This window comes from Drosophila busckii, chromosome X (assembly GCF_011750605.1).
Source record: "Drosophila busckii strain San Diego stock center, stock number 13000-0081.31 chromosome X, ASM1175060v1, whole genome shotgun sequence".
NCBI classification, from domain to species: domain Eukaryota; kingdom Metazoa; phylum Arthropoda; class Insecta; order Diptera; family Drosophilidae; genus Drosophila; species Drosophila busckii.
The window spans coordinates 11,083,686-11,101,968 of NC_046608.1; the positions used below are offsets into that span (position 1 = coordinate 11,083,686).

Below are 18,283 nucleotides of genomic sequence, written 5' to 3' on the forward strand. Positions count from 1 at the left end.
TTCGCTCGTTGTAGCTTTTCCTTTTTTTTCCCAACTGCCTGCCGTCTGCCTCGTCCTTACACCTGAGTTTTTGCCACAGCTGTTCATAAATTATTCCCAACGCTGCAAATTAAGCGTACGTCATCGCCTTTTAAGGGCCAAGGGGTCGCCCCACCAGAGCAAATGTTGTGCACAACTGTCCGCTGCGCTGAGCTTCTGCTCGGACACCCTGTAAAAATAAAGAGAACATAAATTAAAGTTTATTTGCATGTAAAATTGTTCATGTTTCAAACCTTGTCGATAGCATAGATTAAAGCGTATTTACAAGTCGTGCACGCCGCCATTTGCAGTTCTTGTTTTATTCTTTTTGTATGTGTATTCTTCTTTTTGTTGTGATTTCTTTTTGTTGCTGTGTCCATGTCCATTGATTTTACATGTTGTGAATAAATAATGAATGGGCATGAATGTGGTAAATTGAATATGGCGTGAAATTAGCTTAAGTAAATGGAATTAAGTGGATTTCACAGGCGACTGCGTACTTTAAGATAAGCCTGAAGTCTGAAGGCTGATTGGCTGATTGCATTTGGGGCTAAAAATGCCATTAAGCTGTTGACCTTTAACTTAAATATGTGCACTGCTTAGCTTAGCTTAAACAAGCTGACTAAATTAGTACAAATAATTCTCATATTTCTTCGCTGTAGCTTGTGCTATATACCTTAAACTTTTTGATGATGTCAAATCCAACTCCAGCACTCAATGGGCAAATCGCATTAAATTAACCTTTAACAATTTCATTTTCATTTTGAATATATTTGCTACGACTGGAATACGATTCACCTCGCCCTGTTACACTTGATCCGCTTTTGATTTGTCAAATGCTCGACATGAGACTAGACTACGGACACGGCCACAGTTACGGCTACGGCTACGGATACGGCAATGCCTTGCGTACAGCCCAACCAACTGCTTGACAGGGAGAAAAAGTAAGAAAAGAAAAAGTAAATGCAGGCAGCTTAAGAAAAAGAAAACAACAAGCAAAAGGGGTCGAACTCACAAGCTATGACACTTGGCACATACAATAAACATTTATGTGTGTCTGACTGTGTCTGTGTGTGAATCTCATAGGTGAAGACGTGTCCTTGTCAATGTGTATTTACTGTTATGCCCTAACTGAATGTATGCAGAGCTCTGAATATGTTATTCTACTGCTCTTTGTCAGTAAGCACAAGCTCTACTTGCTTCATAAGTGTATTACAGAGTCGTTGTTGTTAGGATTAGTATAAAGCATATTTGGAGCACTGTCTGGGCTTTCGGTAGGTGTGTCTTCATGGTGGGCGTTGGCACTGGATTTGACTCGTTGCTGAAATGACATTTACTGACACTGAGCGCTTGTCGCTTGGGGAGTCTTGCAATAAAAATAAAACGTTTTTCAAATAAGCGCTCGGGGAGTACAAAAAACTTGAATGCTGCTGCTGCTGCTTTAGCTTCTGCTGCTGTCTTTGACTGCATAAGATGCCACACACACACTCATAACATACAAAAATGTAGTAAATGTAAATAGATTATTGAGCTTAAATTTGACGGCGTGGTTTCGACAATTGAACTCTGACAGCTTAAATTTAACTTAATCAATGGTTGTTAATAATATTAAAGATACATACGTTCAATTTACACACATCCTTTATGTATATTACAATAATAAGTAGTTGACTTTATAAGTTTGATTGATGTTAAGCGTGTTGATACTCGCGGGTAAATAGTCTGGCAGCACAGGATAATAGTCAGCTGATCTGCTCACGTTCGATAAATTTTATTTAAGCTTATCGCGCTCAGTAAGCCAGTGTTGAAAAATCGTTTTTTTTTATTTAAAATTCCATTTGAAAGATGCACAAATACTGTATTCATTTAAGTTTTTAAAAATGTCCAAGCTAAACATATTTATATATATATATAGTTTATAGTTTAGTTTGCCTTTATAGGTTACCATTTTAAATTTCGTCAAATATATTTCAATTAAAATAATAAATATATTCACATAATGTTGTTAAATAAAATAAATAATACTAAAATAATATAATTACTATGTAGACAACTTGCTTCGGGCTCTGAATTCTTTGGCTAATAGTTGTATGCATGTTTGTAATCGTATGCATGCTTGTCATGACTGACACCATCGCCACCCAAAAACGGCCTCCTTAAAATGCTAATTATGAAAACAATTTTCACTTTATGCTAGACTCGTTGCTATGCATGCGCTTTTCCGCTTTTAACAAGTTTCTTTTGCTAATTTGTCAAACACTTTGCATAATTTGGCCTGCCAAGGCAGACAACACGTCTCCTCGCTCTCGCTCACTCTCTGTCTCTTTTACTCAGTCAGCCACTATATAGACAAACACATCTATAGAGCTTTAGCAACAGCATCCGATGTCAGTCTGCTTTATGTGCTTGCGACCTTAATGTTAATGAGACCGTTTAGCAGCGTTGGGGCTGGGAGGCAAAGATTCCAAGTTGGTTTTAAGCTGCTGCCATGATTCATGCCATCTATTCGAAGCAAAACATACGCACCAACAAATAAGTCTATCCATCTATACGTTAATACTTGCTTACACTTAATACTGAGTGCTGTAAATATTTTTATAATCTTGGAATTTAAATGCAAACAGCTTATGAATTCGGTGCAGCTTAACGCCAATTAGCTGTAATCCTTTAAAAGCCATGCAGCAGCAGCCTTTTAAGGACAATGTGCTAAAGACTAGCATAAGCTTGTGGCATGTAGCATGAGAGCTTGTTGCAGCGACCAAGCGTTTCATAATAACTTATTCCTGGAAGCGTATATTAATTAACATTTCCAAGAGTACAATGCAACTAACTGAAGGGTGGTGAGTTGAGTTATAACTGTTATTTACCTTACAGGCAAAATACGTAATAATAATTAACTAGAAAATCGACAAGCTTAATTATAAACTAAATTTAATTGCTTAATGAATAATGAAGCTATGCTTATTTTTATTCATTTTCACCTGCATGCAAAGCTAATAGGTCTCAAATTCGATGTACCCCGACTCAAATACGCACACAATTTAGCGGTATGTGGTGGTGTGTGTAAGGGGGGCCGTAAGGATATATGTACGTGTTAATGGGTCTGCGATTGCATGTGTGTGTGTGTGTGTGTGTGTGTGGCGTTTTCAACTCATAAATTTACATGCTCCTGAACATTTATTTTGTTATTAAATTAAACAAGTGCCAACTAACATGCCACATTCTCGCGCGCTCTCTCCCTCTCCCGCTCCCTCTCCTTCCCTTGGTCCTTACTCTCTGCTCATTGAGCATGCTGCTTATTTGGCTGTCGAGTCTTTTGGCCCCACAAAGTTTCTGTCTTAAATTTTTCCAAAAGCTCATTTCGCACTTGAATACAAAGTTGCCGCAACGCCAAGTGAAAGGCGTAATTGAACAGGGGCGTAGCAGACGGCGGGGGTGGAGCGACGGTAATAAGAGCGCCAGAGGTGTGAGTGAGTCCCTTTGGCGTTATTAAGCAATTTACAAGATACTTAAACAAGAATTATGTGCAACATTTTGCCAGCAAAATGAATCGCGCTGAATTTTAAAATAAACAAACTGACTTCTGACAACTTTACCGGCCCACCCCCCTGCCGCACGAAAAAGTGCGCCAGAGCTGGGGTAAGAAGATCCCTCTAGATACCTGCACAATTGTTGCTTTATACAAATACGTATGTAAATTTAAATATAAATGCCGTTTATAGCGAGTTTCAAGCACTTTCGTTAAGCTGCCAGCATAACACGGCGTATGCGTGATGTGTATTCTGTATACGCATTGCTTTTACAGCAAAACAACAACAACAAAAACAAAAGAACAACAACAAACTTTGGAAGCATGCTTTTGTCTTGCCCATTGAGCACTGTTTTGGGAATGTGATTGCAATGCTTTTGATATAAAACACTCGTTACAACAATGCGGCAAATTTTGCTCAGACAAAAGCTAAACTGGCCCAAAAGGCAAATGAAACAAAAGCAATTGCAGCGTAACTGAGCGGATTTGCACCTTGGTTGCTTTCCAGGAAACTCAAATGTGTATGACAAAGATGCATCGAAGCATTGACATTAAGTTATTATTTTTAGTCAGCGATGAATGATGTACATATATGCAAATCCCATGCACTTTGAGTTTTGTGTCGCACTTTTATCAAATGCGAATCGATGACCATTTGGATTTTAGTGTGACTAAGCTGTCCTTGTTGGCTTTTAACAAACCATCAAAACCATTAGTGCACGCGCAGCTTAAGCAATTTTTTCTGCGAATCGACGATTTGAGTGAAGAACAAAAAATGCATGAAACATAAATGTCATGCATGCATCCATTTGTGGCTAGCATGCGTGTAAATCGTAGGCTTTGTGTTAAAAGCAAAACTACAAAACAGTGAATGAAAAAAGGTTAAGATTTGTCAATTTTTTGTTTGCTTTGGACAAACTCTGCAGCTGAAGACAATAATATAGGCAATGCTTAAAAGCTTAAAATATAGCTAAATGCAATAGCAAAGTAATATGCATTTTTATTTTTAGTAGCCCACTGAATAAACTTTGCACATACATTGCGTATACGTAGTGTATACATATTAAAGTTGAGTGCACCCCTTTGACAAAGTGCAATAAAATGTGCAAATTTAATTATTTGCCAATGTGTTTCAGCGTTAAACGAAGCAAGGCTTGAAAAAGGGCTAACAAAGGTGGCTCAATACAGATAAAAAGGGCGGACGAACAAGAAGCAACACGGCAAGCTCTGATGGTCTCGCTGACTGAATAGCAGGCCATAACTCACATGAAATCTGTAAGGACGCACGCATTGTGGCGGCGGCTTATCCAGTGCGGCATTAACCCCAAAATGAACTCGGCGCGACCCGCTGCCAACCCAAGGCGCAAATCACGCGCAACATCTTTCGACTGGATAAACATTATAGCTGACTACTACTACTGCTGGCTGGCTGGCTGGCTGGCTGGCTGGCTGACTGGCTGGCAAAGAAGCCGCTACGCTTGACATGTTTGCTTATGCATAAAACGCGGCGTCGCGTCGCGCTTGCTACACTCTGTGTGAGCTGCCACTTCATGGCTGCCACCCAAGACTTGCCGCCAAGTTATCATCTCGCGTGCAGGCATTCCAGGAAGCAGCTGCTAGAAGATGCGGGTAACCGCACGCTAGACAGTTTATTACATGTCGCATTATTGTTTGCCTTTCAATTTTTATTTTAGTTTCGCTTGATTTTCGTTGCCAAAACAGCAGCGCTAAGCCAGTCACAGTCAAGAGAAAGGAATCAGCTTTTAAACAGTATTAATTATAATTTTGCAGCATTGTTACTTACATTTTCATAAGCAGACTTTAGACTTTAAACTTAATCACATCTAAATCATTTCGTTCTCTAAATACCCAAAGCTAAACACAAAAATTCCAACGACAATGGGTATCAATGCTTAAATGCTTACATTGGCAAATGCCAATAAACATTAATCGGCAATTCGATTGAAGCGAGCACAAGTCGCGTCGACTTTGTGACGCTCCCCCAAGTGCTATATAAATATAGCGAAATGTAAAATAAACAGCTCGACCTAACCTACAAATAACAAGCATGTGTGCAAGTATAAGTTGAGTCGTAGATACCCTGTATTAAATATAAATATAGGCAAAAATCACACTCGTGCTTAAAGCTTAGTTTATTTATTTATTTATATGTATAACTGTAGACTTCAGGGGAGGCAGTCTTAGCTACTGGGACTTTCGGCTAATTAAAGTTTAGTTATTTATTTTTAATTGATGTGAAATTCAAATTAATGAAATATAGTATAACTATGTTATAGCAAAGCATTTCAAAGTTTTTGCATTTTTATTTTATTTAAAATTCCGATATATCTCTGTAAAAAAACAATTTTTCTAGTATTACAAGCATATATACGAAAAGAATTAGTTTAGTTGACCATCGCGTGCTCTTTGTTAAATAAATATGTGTGCAGAAAAACAAAGGTGGAGAGCATAAAATAATAAAAACAAATAGAGAAAAAAAAGCTACGCTATTCTAGTGCGCGACTCAAAGAAGAATGCAACGCTTCAGTTGCCGCAACTCACTTGTCCATGCAATGTAAATAGACGTATTAAGTTAGTATATATACTATATATATACGCTGCAAAAATTGAAATTGAATTTTCCAAAAGGCAGTGTATGAAATTAATTAAACAAAAACAAGCGTGAAGTGCAGCTTGGGTGTCAGCTATGACACTTTGGCTGTCAACTATTAATTAATAATTAATAAATGCAAATGTAGTTACATACAACTGATTTTACACACACATACGCAAAGTTTTATATGTTGAGCTGCTTGCTATAATTAATATGCTTTGAGCGTAAGAGTATCGCATGCTAAATATATAAAAAAAAGGTAACGTTCTTCAACCAGTTGCCAGTAGTTGACAATCCAGCAACTGCACATACATACACACATACATACATACATACTTACGTCCTTCTTGGTCTCTTCAAACACGTTGCATTTTTCATTACGCCACCACGCACACAAGTGCGGCACTCTCAACTAGCAGCCAGCCAGCCAGCCAGCAGCTAGTGGCAGCTGATGGGATATGGAAGGACCTTACTTTGATCTGTGATGTAAACATTGTGTGCTTGTGTGTGTTTGCTGCAGTCAACCCAACTGGATGGCAAGTCAAAGTTAATTGTTGCATTTTACTTTAATTGCAGCAAATGCTTAAAAGCCTCTGACTCTGCACATTACGATCTGCTTATTAATGCAGAAATTCATTTCATTTATCTTAAGGTGCAGCACTGCAGCGAATTAATAAATATAAGCCATAGCCTTGAGGTTTGGTCCATAGAAATGTACAAAAGCCTGTGGATCCCATATTCAATATAATATTTATATTTGTTTTGTAGAAAAATAAACAACAACAAAATTAAACCAAAAAACATTTCAAATAATCTTATTTCTAATCGCAATTATTAAGTTACTGAGCCTTATAAATAAAAATATTCTACTAATTATTTATAATTATAAATTAATGAAAATTAAAATTAGTTACATTGTTAATGTTTGTGCATTTATTTGTTGTTTAATTCAAGCCACTGCACATAAATATATTTGCTTAGCATACATTTCAGCATAAGTATGTATGCATGTGTGTTGCATTTATTTAGTTTGCTTTTATATGTACATATGTATATATTTTATATGCATAAGAATTTTTTAATTTAACGCTCAATAAGCTGCTGGCGCGTTTTGTTTTCGTTTTCGTTTGCGTTTTGGTTTTTTATTTGCTGCTGCTGCTGCTGCTGCAGGCACAGTAAAAGAAGCAGCAGCAGCAGCAGCAGTTTGGGTGGCTGCCACGCCCACGATTTAGCTAGAAAATGCCGCCAAACTACATTTGGTTTGAATGTGCAACCGACAATGGCAAACGGCAATGGAGCATTCAGTCGGCAGTTGGCATTTGCCCCAAGGGAAGCCCATAGACAATGCCACCTAATCCAGACCCAGACCCAGACCCAGACCCAGACCATCCAGACCATCCAACCCAACCATTCACTCACACACACATACATTGGCTGACTGTGTGTGCGTGTGTGTGTGTGTGGTATTCGACCAAGATTGATGGGAATTTAAATTGAGCATTTCGTTATAAATATGCGTTTTACTGTGTTTTTGTGGCAGCGGCGCCTCCAATGGGTTTGCCTAACATCGACCGCTGGCTTCCCGATTCACGTCCACGTCCACGTCCAAAACTAAAACGCCACAAGCAGAGCGCAGTGTGCAGTGTAGTGCGGTGTGGTGTGGTACGCTGCAGCGTCAACATATGTTGCATGCAACGCACTTAACTCCACAGTCAGCAAGTCAACCGGAGAGCCAGCCGAGTCGGCAGTCTGTGAGTCGGCAGGCAGGCAGTCAACACACAACTGCTGTCATCATTCAGTTCGTCTGTCATTTAGACAAAACCGTTACTCACTTAAACACTGACAGGAATCATCAAAATTTCCCAAACATAAATGTAGACGAAATGTGAGAATTGAAATTATATTGCACAGCATACACTGCGTATGCGTGATATGTTAAATAATGCTTATGTTGCAGCCGAATTGCTTGAGCAATTAATGTTAATACAGGAAATTAGTAAATATATATATATAATAAAATTATAGGATATGCATTAGTGAAGCCAAAACTAAAGCTAAAGCTAAGCCATGTATACAATGTGTGTATGTATCATGTAAATGTTGTCGCTGACATAATGCTTCGACTGACTATGTACATATGTGTGCATGTGTGTGTTGCACATCATTCCTAAGCCACAGACGCATCACGCCTGGTACGACGCTTGTTGTTGTTGCTGAGGTTTTGGGCGCGAAGGGAGCGGAAGGTTAGTTTGCTTCTGTGGTAGCCAGAAAATAATGGGCGTTGAGGCATTGCCGCTGACATTTGTACAATTGCTGACATGGCAAATGCACACACACACACATACACATGTAAACAAAATACCAACTAAAGTGCGAAAAAGCCGAGACGAAGACCTGACAGCTTTATGTACGCACACACACAGACACACGAAAGTGCCGCACCCACATAAATGGAAATAGCAAACGAGTTAAATAAACTCCAAACAAAAACATAATTGAAAACAAATACTGTAAAGACAACAACAACAACAAATTACAACAATAATCAAAAGAAAAAACTAACTGCAACTGTCAGTTGTCAGTTGAAGACTAAAGTTAAGAATTAAAGTACTACATATATATGTATGTGTGCATTAAGAAATTTCAAATTCAAATATAAATACTTTCGTTTGTTTTTATTAGCTTTGTAACGAATACTTTTCATATACAAATACGCAAAAGCGTTTCCTCATAAAAATGCTGATCATAGCGCCTAGCAATATACATGGAATATATATGCGACTACAACATACACTTTGAGTGCGCAAGCGTAACAAAATCAAATTTAAATTTATATCACTTGCAGTTTCTTTTTCTTTTTTTTGCAATCCAAGCTGCGCTCCCCCATTCGTTTATGCCTAAACATGTAAATAAACAAAGTCTGAAGATTGCAGAACGCAGAGCGCTTGAAGCTTGAAGAAAGTGCGAATTACTGCATGTATGCTTCAGTTGTGTGGCAGGCAGCAGGTGCGGCATGTCGTGCGTGGATTACAAGTGGCGCAAGCGCATGTACCGCAAGTGGCAGGAGGAGATGCACCAGTTGCAATTGCAAACGCCGCCGATGCCAAGCTCCAAATTAAAGCAGGCGCTGCCCACCACAAGCAACCCAAGCAAATCCCTGTCAACCAAGCAGGCCTGTTCCAGTTCCAGTTTAGTAATATTAACTAACTCGACGAGCTATCAAAGCATTAGTAATTTTAAACGGCATTCAATGAATCTTCAAAAGCTTTTTCTGTCGCGTTCCACGCTCAAGCTGTTGGCCCAACGCTCGGACTTTGAGCGTCTGGTCAAGGAGTGCTTTGTGCGCGTGCAAGTTGGCACACGCCATCGCGTTGGGCAAGTCCAGAGCGTGGACAAGGGCTCACGCGCACGTACGGGCAGCGATCCGATGCTGCTACTGCGCATCGATAGGACGCCACGCGCTTATGCTCTGGGCCAGCTCTCCAACAATTACTTTGAGCCCACCGAGCTGCTTGAATGGGAATACATCTGGCAGAGCAACAACTTTCAGCTGCCCTCGGAGCAGAAGGCGGATCAGAAGCACTTGGCCATCGCGGAGGCGCAAGCGCAGCTGCTGAACAAGTCACAGGCGAAGAAGAAGACTGCTAAGGAGTCTGGGGCTGCTAAGAAGTCTGGAACTGCTAAGCAGTCTGGAACTGCTAAGCAGTCTGGAACTGCTGAGCAGTCTGGAACTGCAGGAGCAGCCGGAGCACCAACTGCAGCTACAGCTGAGGTACGCAAGTATCTGGTGGAGCCCATGGATTGTTACAAATCCTATCTGCCAGCGCCAGCACCAGGTGAGTGTGCATTGCCAAACTGCAGCCATATACAACAATTATCCTATGTCCTTGCAGCAGCAGCAGCAGCAGCAGCAACAACAGCAACCAATGCAGCTGGCGGAGAAGGCTCGAACCCAACTGCAGCATCCCTGCCTGCAGAGAAGCCCGTTGCAGCCAAAAGGAAAATCACAATTAGTGAGTACTTTGAGCGTTATGCCAAGAAGAAGTCAGCCTAACTTTTAATTAAGGCTAGCACCTGAACTGACAAATCAACAGAATATACCAATAAGTATATAAAACGCTTACATCTATTATAGTCAATTAAAGCAAACGCCAATGTAAGCAGCACAATAATTAGAATTGTTTATTAATTAGAATTAATTATTAATTAATTACTGATAGCTAGCGAGCTGCTCGCTCGTCGAACTAAAAATAATTATAAATTAATTACATAACTTTTAAGATAATGCAATTGAACTGTTATGCTTTAGATAAGAGCATTCTATTTAATAATCCATAATACAATATTCAATGCCGTGAAAACAAAACTGCTAAGTCAGACACTCAAGCTAAGACTGACCACAGTCGAGCTCTCAATTTTAATTTATACCTGCAGTCAAAAGAACACCCACACCCACCCACCACATCGTACGATGCACGACGCTGTCGTTCTGTCGTAGCAGCAGACAAGAGCGAGAGCGATCAAGCGCCAACGAACGAAAGCAATCGCTGCTCTCGCTCTACTAACAAACAGCGCTACAGATAACACAAGCTCTCTGAGCGGCTTGCGCTCTCACTTTTCGATGCTTGCACAGCTATCAATGTGTGTGTGAGGCTGGCAGGCAAACCACCAAGCGAGGCCATGGCGACGCTCTCGTTCAGTCGCAGCAGCAGAGGAGAGCGAGTGCGATCGAGAGCATACGAACGACAGCAAAAGAAAAGAAATGTTGGGCTCTCACCTTTCCATGCTTGCACTGCTATCAATGTGTGTGTGAGGATGGTTAGCCACCAATCGAGGCCACGGCGACGCTCTCGTTCAGTCGCAGCAGCAGAGGAGAGCGATCGAGAGCGCAAATGAACGAAAGCAGCGCTGCTCTCGCTAGCAAGCCACGGCCACGGCCACGACTGTTGACAGTTCAACAGTGGCGGCCGTAAAGGAAAGTCGCCTTATGCCGAAAGTTGAATAAATAATTTCAATACTTGTGCTAACCGTTTTAGTTTATAACTAAAAAAGTTAACATCACTAACTCAATTACAAGCCGAAAGTATAGAAGGAAGAATGAGGGAAGTTTACCGCTAATCCGAGGTATGTACTTTTTATACACTTTGACATTTTTATTATTATTGTTAATTTTATTAGTGCTATTGTCGTTGCTGCAAAATAATAACAAATTCTCGTGCATGTAATTATGTTAGCTTATATTGTTGGACATTATATACATGTATACCATATACATGTGTGTGGGTGGGGGTGGTGGGTGGTGGCTATGTTTTATTGCTGCATATGAATGACCGACCACACAGCAAGCCAAGCTGGTAAAAAATGTTTGCAACATTCCTCAACACAACCCAAACGAAAACTTATGAAAGATTTTATGAAAATTTTACCGCAGCTTCTAGGCAACACCCCAGGCCGGCCGCCTACTGGACCCCTTGGACTGGCTGCTCAGACTAAGCCCAAAGCATTGTGGCCACATTTTAATTAAAATAGCTGCTTTGCTTTGCGTCGTGTCCTGCGCCATTATGAAGATAGGCTTAGATAAATGCCCAGAGCTTGCCAGCAAGGAATCAATACATAGATGGGCAATTAACAAAATATTTGATAAAATTCTATATTTATTTAATTCATGTTGCAGATCTGCATGAATTGCATTGATTTGGAATTTATTGCTAGTGCTTGCCAAATATTTTACAAGTTTATATATTTAAGCAAACATCAAACTAAACAGACAAAATGAAAATTAAAGTGTGGTGAGGCTTACAACTAAACATACTACTTGCTTTGCCAAATGGAATTTGTTTTTAGTTTTTAGTTTGTTGTTGTAATTTGTAATTTGCAACTTGAAATACTTAAAAACGAAAGCTAATAGTTGAGTTTGAGAGCAAAGTCCACGTCCATTTTGACGCCTGGCTTGCGCACAATCACAGCATTGCCTTGCTGCTCCACCTCCAGCTGCTGGCTGACGCCATTGACGGTAATGGTGGCGCTCTTGGGCACAAGCTGCAGTCCCGCAATGACGACGCGCTCAATCCAAGCATTTGACTTGTATTTGGGCTTGCCAATGAAATTGTTTCTCAACTGATTCTGTTCGAACTCATAGTTCACATAGATGTGTTCACCGTCGCGATACTTATAGGATTTCTCATCGTCCAAGTAGAGCGTGCCGTCGGCTTTGCCGTGACGATCCAAGCAGACAATAAGCGTGTAGGGATCATGCAACATGAGCGGAGCAGAGCGACGCAAACGCTCCTTCTTGGGCACAATGCTGCCGCCGCGCTGCCAAACGGGTATCTGCAAAGGCAACAAGTAGAGTCCTCTAATCCAGCGTATATATCCAGACTTTAAGTACTTACCTTATATTCGGTGACGGGCACGCTGACGTAGCCAGCACGCTCCTGTCGCTCAAATGTATCCACGTCATACCAGTAGTCGCCATTCTTCTTATCATCAATGGCCGGGAAGTAGACATCAACCTTGCTGACGCCCTGCTGCATGACAGGACGCACCAGCAGACGCTGCTGCACCAGCAACTGACTGTCAATGCCAAATGCCTCCTTGTCGTGCGGGTAATGTGTGAGCATTGGGCGTATGACAGGCGCGCCCGTCTTCTCTAGCTCATAGAAGCTTGTGTACCACAAGGGCAAGTAGCTATAACGCTTAAGCAAGGCACTGCGGATAATCTGGCGCGTGCGCTCGGGGAAGAGCCACGGCTCACGACGCTTGGTGTCGATGTGCGCATGCGCACGGAAGAACGGCAAAAAGATGCCGGTTTGATACCAACGCTCCAGCAGCTCGGCCTCGGGATTGCCGAAGAAGCCGCCGACATCGGCGCCACAGAACGAGAAGCCAGCCACCGCCTCGGTCAAGCACATCTTAATCGAATGCTGCAGATGCGCCCAGTCGGCCAGATTGTCACCCGTCCAGATCGCTGCATAACGTTGCGAGCCAGCGAAATGTGAGCGCGTCAAAATAAACGGACGCTGATTGGGATCACGTTTTAGTAGACCCGCAAAGGTGCCCATAATGTGCATATGTCCATACAAGTTGTGCACATCGCGATGCTCCCAGTTGCCAAAATGCACCAAATCCTTGGGCGCCGTCACCTCAGGGCCATTAAACACAGATGGCTCGTTCATGTCATTCCAGAGCATCACATCGGCGGTGACAGTTTTAAACTTGGACAGCTCGTACTGGCTCGCGTAGTACTCACGCACAACGGGATTGAAAAAGTCTGGATAGCTGGCCGAGCCGGGCCAGCACCAGCCCTCATAGTCGTTGCCGTCACGCGTCTTTATATAGTAGCCCTGCTCCGTGCAATCATTGTGGAAGAAATACGCATTGTCACGTTTGATATGCGGGTCAATGATGACCACCAGATGGCGGCCCAAATCAGTGAGGTTCTTTACCATGGCCAGCGAGTCGGGGAACTTGAATTTATCCCAGGTAAAGTAACGTTTGCCATCGGTATACTCAATGTCCAGCCACATGGTATCCATGGGCATATTAAATTCATCAAACTTGGCCGATACGGTGGCCACATCGCGCTCGTCGTTATAATTCCAACGTGACTGATGATAAGCCAGTGCAAAGAGTTGCGGCAACTCGTGTGTACCGGTTAGTCCAGCATATTGTTTAAACACATCAATTGGCTTGGGGCCCAGCATAATAAAGGCATCCACAATGCCGGATTCGGACATGAAATGAGCCGATGGCGGCGGAGTTTTGCGTGTGCCGGAAACAAAGTTGACTAGCGAAGAGACCACATTGGTCTCTGCAGTATGAATATCCACCCATGTCTCGGCAGCATTTTGCCAGTAAACGCCCGCAGTACGTTGCGATCTGTAAATTGCAAGTTAAAGTGTAAGTGCAGGATTCAAGTGAGTTCCACTACTTACCCATGACCATAGAGCACTGGCACAGAGCCATATAAAGCCATTTTGCTGTCCACCACATATTCAAATACATCAAGATTGTACAAACGATAGGGATCGGTGCCTGAGGTGGACTTCAGCACAAAGCTATCTGCATGCTCAGGTATGCCAAAGAGTACCTCTGCGGCGGGGAATGCGAAATCTAACGCAACAGCCTCGGGACCATATGGCTTGGAGTCATGATGTGATTTGAAATTTTCTTCCCAAGCACCTGGATCTTCGTGTGTTTCAGCGGGAGGCTGTATCGCGTCCGGATTGGCATCCTGAGCTTCAGCGCCCTCTGCCCCCTCGGTCTGCACAGCTGCCTTTTGACGCAGGTGCTCAAAGTACAGCCAGTTCTTGGCATTGACCGTCACAACATGCACATCATCTTCATAAAATTCAATATGGAATGGATCACCATGTATGACAGCCTTGGAGTTGCCAGCTGTTATGGAAAGCACACCTTGACTCTCCTGCACGCGTATTTGTGTTGTGGCTGGTTTACCCTTGAGGGCATGCTCCACACGATAACGCGGACGCAGTGGATTCTTTTCATCGATCTGCAGACGGAAGGTGTTGCCCATCAACGCCTCCAGTTTAAATGTAAACTGATGATGGTTGTCCTTGTTGACCAAATCGGCGGTCAATGAGTCCGCATAGCTATTGAGTGTGCCTGGTATAATTGCATACTTGCTGCCCGTGCTCTGCACCTTGCGCGAGCGTCTGTAAAATGATGTGAATCATTAAATGCATATGTTGTATATATTATATTCATTAATAACATACTTGCAGAAGCTGCTTTGCTCACATGTCTTGAAATTATTTGGATCAACGCCAGCAGCGTAGCTGAATAGCGCTCCAATGATGAGACAAATGCCAAGCGTGAACCGCATTGTCACTGCGCCTCCTTCAGCAACCTTATGGTAATATGCAATTTTGCTATTTATATTTTATTTAGCTAAGTTCTTTACATGGAGCTGCAAAAGAGAACGGAATCAAAGTCAATAACACAATAAAATTATGTTGTTGTCAATTGTTGCTTGCTAAGAAACATAGAACAACAAAAACACTGTTGAACACGTCAGACATTTTTAGATGTCAAGATAGAGACGATGTACACAAAAAAAAAAAAAAAAAAAAAAAACGCCGACTGCAATAACCAGTGGTGGCGTAGGCTTACGCCAAACTATATTGTTATTTAGTTAAATCTGCACTCTCACGTAATTTCTGAAATGGTTATATACCGATTAAATTATAACATGCATTAGCAACACAAGAAAAGAAATTCTTATCTACCGCGAACAAACTTTGACTTTTTCAATAACAATTGTAGCTCAACAGATGCCGGATTAATTATCAAAAATGTTTACATAGTTGCAGCAAGAGCTTGAGCAATTATTATAAGCTGAATAAAATATAATTTTTATAAAATACTAACATTATTTTAGCTAACAATTATAGAACGTTGTTTTACTTACTTGAACGGCTGATGATACTTATTGTTAGTCTTGACACGATAGGCTCTTGAGCGATTGCGATAGTTTTCAACAGTGCTGTAAAACTTATTTTTCTTTTCGATAAAACAACGGCAGCGCCAAATTTAAATATTTTGTGTCATACGTTTACTAATATGTATTTGGGACTAACACGATACGTGGATACAATTTGACAATAACAAAGACATTTTTAATAGCGAATCAAATTAGTAATGGGGAATGAGCGGCGCAAGCTCATGCACTTTTCGCGATCAATAAACAAGGCATTGACCTTATTGCGCAAGTCCTCTTCGAGTAGACAACGCGTTTTGAGCAAAGATTGATGTGTAGCTTCTGCCTCCTGTAACTTATGATGCAGTGAGTCAACGGTTCCTTGTATATCCTGCACTTCCATCACCAGACGATCCTGAGCGTGGTCCCTGCATAAAAAGCACAAATTAAATTCATGAACTTAATAAAATAAATAGGGGTACTTACTTGCATAACTCCATGCCTTCGCGATGTGATCGTGCCTCGAGACGGGTTTGTGCCACTTTGAGTGGCTTAGACTTGTCTTGTATGGCCTTCTGCAGCAAGAACAAATGCTTCTCCATGTCAAACAGCTCCTGTTGGACCTTTTGCAAATGCAGTTGCACACGATTCTTGGCTGCAGCCATCTCCTGCGCTCTACGGTCAAAAGCATTGTTCGTGTTGCTCCAAAAGTCCCAAACGGATGCAGCCACCGCATTAACCACATTCTGTGCATCGCTACGCAACTGCGATAACTTGGCGCGTTCCGCCTGCGAACGTTTCACATGCTCGCTACTGGCAAGAGCCCAGGACTCCTGTGTGCTCACTGTCGGATCATATTTCTCAATGCCGCCATAATAGGTAATGCCACGACTATAGTTATTTAAGCGATGGCACATAGAGTCTATGCCCAGCGAGGACTCCTTGTCGGTAACATCTATCTCCAGCAAATGTTGTGCACCACGGCAGTCGAGCGCCTGCTTGGCAATCTTCTCGTGCAGTCCACTCAAGCGGTCACCTGATGAGCGCAAATGATTCACTTCCAGCAGCAGCGCCTTCTCCACAATATCATGCACCTTCTCCATGCCCTGACGTGCCTCGCGATGGAACAAACACTCCTGCGCAATATGCAATGGCACCTCCAAGTCCAGCATGGCCTTGCCGCACTGTCGTTGCAAATCATTAATGTCGGACATCTCGCCAATGAGCTTCTCCAACTCCGCATTAAGCTCGTTGCGCCAAAAGGTTAAGTCCGTAATGCGCTCACCCAAGCGACGACCAGCATCACGCTGACCCATCGAAGCTTTCTCATCCGTCTCACGCATCAGACGCACTGAATCATTGCGCATGCGCTCCGACATGTTGCTGTAAAAGAATTTTTTACATCAATTAAATATATAGTTAACTCAGGGCTCTCACCGATTCGTATTGGACTCGCCGTAGATGGACAAATTGTTGTTGTGCCACTCATTATTGGTGTAGCGTGTATAAAGTGCAGCACGCGCAGCATGTTGTGGATTCCGCTCAAAGCCAGTGACCAAGTTTGGAAATATCATGCCTTCCGTTTTCATGCCTTGGGGCACAAAGCACGGCTGTGTTAACTGATTGGTTACTGGCTGCTCCGGCAAGTGCTTGACCTCAATCATCTCGAAGGCCATTTTTGGACGCCACGGATGACACTGGGTCGTTTCGTATGTGGCTGCCACACGTGATGGCACCGTCGGTCCACTGATGGGCTCCATGCAGGGCGGTGCACCCGCCTGACTCCATGGCTGTAATTGGGAATACATGACGCTGGGCTTGGGGATAGATCCCGCATCACCCCCTTCGTGATCGTGCGACATAATTGCAATGCTACAATATCAAGCTACAAATGGTAGAACTCGCGAAAAGGTATAATTTGTACCACTTGAAATTTGGTAAAATAAAAAAAATTATATATAAATTATATACGAAAGCGAAAACTTTGATACGTTGTGAACAGTTCGAGATTGTGAGAATAATGAACAAAATATATGGAAAACTTAAAAGGGAACCTTTTAAAGGCCTACTAAGCAGCACAAATATTCAGTTCATATTAAATATTCAAAGTGTATTACAAAAATGTGGCCTGGCTGGGCGTTGGGTAAGTCCCAGAAAAAATTTATTTGCCAGATTGCTTTGCTTGATGAGTTGGTGCTGTTGGGTGCATGTGGTTGTGTTTCTGGTTATGCTGATGTTTAGATGATAGATGATACATATGACTCCATGAGATTGCGATGATCCTTGCGCTCGTTGTATTCGTTCATATCGGCTGTTGGCCATTTGTCCAACAGATTATCCTTAACCAGACGATGGTCAAAAATGCGATTTTCAAGGAACGAGTACTTGTGAAACTTTGTGACTTCTTGACCCTTGAGTGGTGCCATTTTATCCAAAATCTCCTTAGATTTTTTATCACTCACAATGGGCACACTGGAGCGTAGCAGTAAATTTTTAAGCGTTTCCGGTGCCTTCTGTGCGGGCTTTGTATATTTTTGTGTCAAAAAATGATCTTCACTCGCCCAGCAGAGCATTTGCTAATTATTAAATCAAGTGTTTTGTTAATAAAAAAAAGTTTTAAATGATATGTTGTAGTTGGCAGAACGACGTTTTTTGACTGAGTAACGTGTGTTGACAATTGGGT

At 42.0% G+C, this 18,283-nt stretch overlaps 3 protein-coding genes across 5 annotated transcripts; 1 reads left to right on the top strand and 2 right to left on the bottom strand.

Annotated features, from left to right (window-relative positions):
• Nucleotides 1-9,369: 9,369 nt before the first annotated feature.
• On the top strand, nt 9,370-10,321 carry LOC108606080. Of its 3 annotated transcripts, none has more exons than XM_017995925.1 (2): nt 9,370-9,997; nt 10,055-10,321. In XM_017995925.1, exons 1-2 carry the CDS (start codon nt 9,412-9,414, stop codon nt 10,213-10,215), a joined length of 747 nt encoding a protein of 248 aa, XP_017851414.1. In that variant the 5' UTR covers nt 9,370-9,411; the 3' UTR covers nt 10,216-10,321. The 3 variants fall into 3 exon arrangements, with proteins under 3 accessions (XP_017851414.1, XP_017851415.1, XP_017851416.1); XM_017995926.1 differs by having other exon boundaries at nt 10,058-10,321; XM_017995927.1 differs by having other exon boundaries at nt 10,061-10,321.
• Nucleotides 10,322-11,795: 1,474 nt separating this feature from the next.
• LOC108607110 (neutral alpha-glucosidase AB) lies at nt 11,796-15,090 on the bottom strand. The gene is made up of 4 exons (XM_017997739.2): nt 14,900-15,090; nt 14,096-14,836; nt 12,554-14,039; nt 11,796-12,491 (listed from the first exon to the last, which is right to left on the bottom strand). Exons 1-4 carry the CDS (start codon nt 15,004-15,006, stop codon nt 12,063-12,065), a joined length of 2,763 nt encoding a protein of 920 aa, XP_017853228.1. The 5' UTR covers nt 15,007-15,090; the 3' UTR covers nt 11,796-12,062.
• A 640-nt stretch (nt 15,091-15,730) lies between these two features.
• On the bottom strand, nt 15,731-17,556 carry LOC108605664 (tektin-3). Its single transcript, XM_017995451.1, has 3 exons — nt 17,038-17,556; nt 16,087-16,983; nt 15,731-16,028 (listed from the first exon to the last, which is right to left on the bottom strand). Exons 1-3 carry the CDS (start codon nt 17,460-17,462, stop codon nt 15,800-15,802), a joined length of 1,551 nt encoding a protein of 516 aa, XP_017850940.1. The 5' UTR covers nt 17,463-17,556; the 3' UTR covers nt 15,731-15,799.
• Nucleotides 17,557-18,283: the final 727 nt, after the last annotated feature.

Coding starts and splice junctions, on each gene's coding strand:
- LOC108606080 (XM_017995925.1), top strand. CDS start 9,412: ATGAATCTTCAAAAGCTTTTTCTGTCGCGTTCCACGCTCAAGCTGTTG. Junction 9,998..10,054: donor TCTGCCAGCGCCAGCACCAG/GTGAGTGTGCAT, acceptor ATGTCCTTGCAG/CAGCAGCAGCAGCAGCAGCA.
- LOC108607110 (XM_017997739.2), bottom strand. CDS start 15,006: ATGCGGTTCACGCTTGGCATTTGTCTCATCATTGGAGCGCTATTCAGC. Junction 14,040..14,095: donor CCAGTGCTCTATGGTCATGG/GTAAGTAGTGGA, acceptor TGCAATTTACAG/ATCGCAACGTACTGCGGGCG. Junction 12,492..12,553: donor TGCCCGTCACCGAATATAAG/GTAAGTACTTAA, acceptor TTGCCTTTGCAG/ATACCCGTTTGGCAGCGCGG.
- LOC108605664 (XM_017995451.1), bottom strand. CDS start 17,462: ATGTCGCACGATCACGAAGGGGGTGATGCGGGATCTATCCCCAAGCCC. Junction 16,984..17,037: donor GGCGAGTCCAATACGAATCG/GTGAGAGCCCTG, acceptor ATTCTTTTACAG/CAACATGTCGGAGCGCATGC. Junction 16,029..16,086: donor GAAGGCATGGAGTTATGCAA/GTAAGTACCCCT, acceptor CTTTTTATGCAG/GGACCACGCTCAGGATCGTC.